This window comes from Lolium rigidum, chromosome 4 (assembly GCF_022539505.1).
Source record: "Lolium rigidum isolate FL_2022 chromosome 4, APGP_CSIRO_Lrig_0.1, whole genome shotgun sequence".
NCBI lineage: Eukaryota > Viridiplantae > Streptophyta > Magnoliopsida > Poales > Poaceae > Lolium > Lolium rigidum.
The window spans coordinates 90791627-90795043 of NC_061511.1; the positions used below are offsets into that span (position 1 = coordinate 90791627).

The 3417-nt window shown below is 63.1% G+C and overlaps 1 protein-coding gene across 1 annotated transcript; it reads right to left on the bottom strand.

The window, feature by feature from the left end:
- Positions 1-868: 868 nt before the first annotated feature.
- On the bottom strand, positions 869-2353 carry LOC124708430 (protein TOO MANY MOUTHS-like). Its single transcript, XM_047240112.1, has one exon. The coding sequence runs from the start codon at positions 2351-2353 to the stop codon at positions 869-871; it is 1485 nt and encodes a 494-aa protein (XP_047096068.1).
- Between the last annotated feature and the right edge of the window lie 1064 nt (positions 2354-3417).

Here is a 3417-nt window from a genome sequence, read left to right on the forward strand (position 1 = left end):
CGGGCCTTGACGGCGTCCCACCATTGCTCCGTGCGCGGCTTCGGCGGCGGCGGAACGCCAATGCCGTTCACGGCCATCTTCCGGCCCGCCGCCGCTGGCAGCCGCATGTCCGGCGGGACTGGATACCGGGCGTGGTACAGCGCCCACGCCTCCGCCACGGTGAGGCTGCCGCGGCCGAAGCCGTTCGCCGCGGCGATCTTGCGGGAGGACGAGCTCGACATTTTTTGAGCGGCGAGGAGAAGATCTGGGAGGGGGGAGGCGGCGGCGACGAGAAGGATTATGAGCGGCGAGAACTGCAGGGCGTCTTAAAACAGCGGCGGCAGCGGGTGGTTGCACACAATAACTCCGGCGCGGACGGCCACGCGGCCATGCACGACGAGACGCGTCCCTGCGTCGCCTGGGAAAACAGGGACGCCATTAACGTCGCTTGACCAAAGGTAGGCGACGGGGTTTTAGCCTTCCTGTGCCGCTGACGGGTCGGGCCCGCGTCGGTTCGGCTCGCTTTTCGTTGTGTCCGGCGTCCCCGGTGCGTCCCGTGTGGGACGGGGACGGGCTCGGGGCGCCGGACACCGTATCGGGCCGCGCCGGATAAAAAAGGGCTTTGGGGGACGCGGCTGAAACGCATTTTCTGTCCGGCGCGCCCTAAATCCCTTTGGGGGACGCTTTGGGGGACGCGGCTGGAGATGCTCTTACATGGTGCGGTAGCCCACCCCAGTATCCCATGGAGGCATGGATCCCGGAAGATGAAGGGAGGAAGATGGGATGCCTTATGCAAAGCAAACAGAAGTATCTGCCGCAAAACGGCCACCAATCGATCCGCAAGACGTTTTGTACAGTTCCTTTATTCCTCCCAATGAAAAAACTCTACCTACAACAGTGCAAGCTGCAAAAACACCAAAACGACCAGCAAAACGTGCACACTCCTCCTGACACCCGCGCAGTTGCGGCCAGAATTTGCGGCCGATGATGTCGCGTTAGCCGTCAAGCCGCCAGGGCCGACGTAGCCGCCGCTACTTTTCCAGCTCAAGTGCTGCGTCGTGCGGCTCCTCACGCTGTCACAGTCCGCGACTCCGGCCAGCGCTACGACGCCCTCCAGCCCTTCTTGCTTGGCATCGTAGCAGAGGCCCTCGTTGCCGCCGACGCGCAGCTTCTTGCCCAGCCTCCACATCATCTGCTTGCCGAATGGTATCGGCCCCACGAGCCGGTTGCCGTCCACGCGGAGCTCGCTCGCCTTCTCCAGCCGCCGGAAGCTCGCCGGTATGACGCCGGTGAACCCGTTGCTCTCCAGCCGGAGCACACGGAGCTGGCTCAGCTCCCCTATCGACTCCGGCAATGATCCTTCCAGCCCCATGCCGGAGAGAACTAGCGTCGTTAGTGCCTTGAGCCCCGTGAAGAAGTCTCCGGGGACCGTCGAGAACTGCATCCGGTTGTCTCCGAGGATCAGCGACCGCAGCGTTGACAGCCTGCCGATCGCCGACGGGATCGGTCCGGACAACACGTTGTGGCTTAGGTCCAGCAAGATGAGGTCGGACAGGTCACCGAGTGCGTCCGGTATCGTGCCGGCCAGGCGGTTCTGGCTGAGGTCAATCTTCAGTAGCGACAGGCATTGCCCGAGACTGGCCGGGACGGGACCCTGCAGGGCGTTGTGGCTAAGGTCCAGGATGCTGAGGTGTCGGAACCTGATGTTGGGCACTTGACCGGCGAGCCGGTTGTAGCTGAGGTCGAGCAGCTGGAGGTGGTTCAGTGACTGGACTGTTGCCGGGATGGCAGAGGTGAGATGGTTGCCGTGGAGGTCGAGCACGCGCAGCGCCGAGAGGTTCCCGATCTCCGCCGGGATCGGGCCGACGTGGCCGTTCTGCCTTAGCACGAGAGACCGGAACGCGGGGCCGAGGCGGCCGAGGAATGCCGGGATGGGCTGCGGGTTGGCCGAGAAGCAACGGTAGAAGAAGAGGGATCGGAGGTGCGGGAGCGCGAGGACGGCAGGGGAGAACGTGGCATGCGCCGAGTCGCAGGCTGGGAAGGCGGTGTCGTCGGAGAGCGCGCCGAAGGAGAGGGAGACGACGTGGTAGACGTCTCCGCGGTCGGGCACGCACTCGATGCCGTGCCACCGGCCGCGGCAGACGTCCGCGATGCCCGACGCCCAGCCGTTGCCTGTGGCCGCCATCACGTCCAGCACGGCGCGCTGCTCGGCCGGGTCGGTGCGCGCCCGGTCCGAGAACCCCGGCTGCGGCGCGTCCAACAGAGGCCCCGAGTCTGGCACCACCACCGTGAACTCGCACCGGCACGTCCAGCGCCCGGCGCCCGCCAGCATCACCACGACAACCATCATCAAGGCCGACAGCACCGAAGCCATTGATCGATCGATCGATCGCAACGTGCGCAATCCCTCTTCCACCGGAAATGCCGCGACCGTTGGAAATGGTGGGAAAGAAGATGGCAGAGCGCGCAGGTTTTATAGTGTCAGAGGGGCAGAGACACGGCGAGTAAATGTGGAGCTGATGATTAAATGTTGGTCACGGGATGGAGGAGAAATGGAGTGAATGAACTGAGGATTTGCTTGCATTCAATTGGTTTCACGGGAAATCGGGCGGAATGAATCAAAGATTGCGTCATTCATCAGTGGAATGGAAGCAGCTAGCGATCCATCGAGCGTGCGCTGCTAGGTTCTATGGAGTTTTGCTACACTGCTGTTCCATTCCGTTTGGTGCAGGCTTCAGCAATGTGAATCAGCAGCTTCATCAAGAAAGAAAGAAGAGAGAAACTGATCGATCTGACCAGGCACTAGCAGCTAATATACGCACGAGATGGAGACGTCGATGATCACTTACCCATCATGAAACTGAAGTTTTTCAAGTAGCTACACGAGTAGGGGCATCTCCAGCGGCGTAACGACCGTTTGCATCCGCGCGGACCGGAAATGCGTCTGGCACCACCTCCAGCGGGGCGATGCAAAGTGACCGGGCAGTCCGCGGAGACGCAAACCTGGCCCAAATATGCGTCAGGTTTGCGTCTCTGCGAACGCTCGGCGGACGCGCAAAGTGTCCGCTCGCTTCTCCACCGGGCCCGCCTGGCAGCGAGACTGCATCGAGACATCGCTTCGGCGGTCAGCGCTTCCGCGTCTGCGCCGCAGCCTTCGCCATCAATGGTGCGGCTGCCTGTTCTGCACGCGCACTGGCGGGCGGCGGCTTGGCTTCTGCGCCGCCTTCAATGCCATCGTATCCCACGCGCGGCCGCCCTTAAAAGACCACCGGCCGCGTTCCTCCTTCCCCCACACCTCCACTCGCACCACCACCGCCGCAGCGCCATGGGAAGAAGAACGACTTCCGGCCTCCGGCAGCGGCTGCAAGAGGGTGCCGCTCCCCTCACTCTGGGGAGGCTCATGCACTGCAAATGGATGGCGTGCGAGCGCTGGGCCGA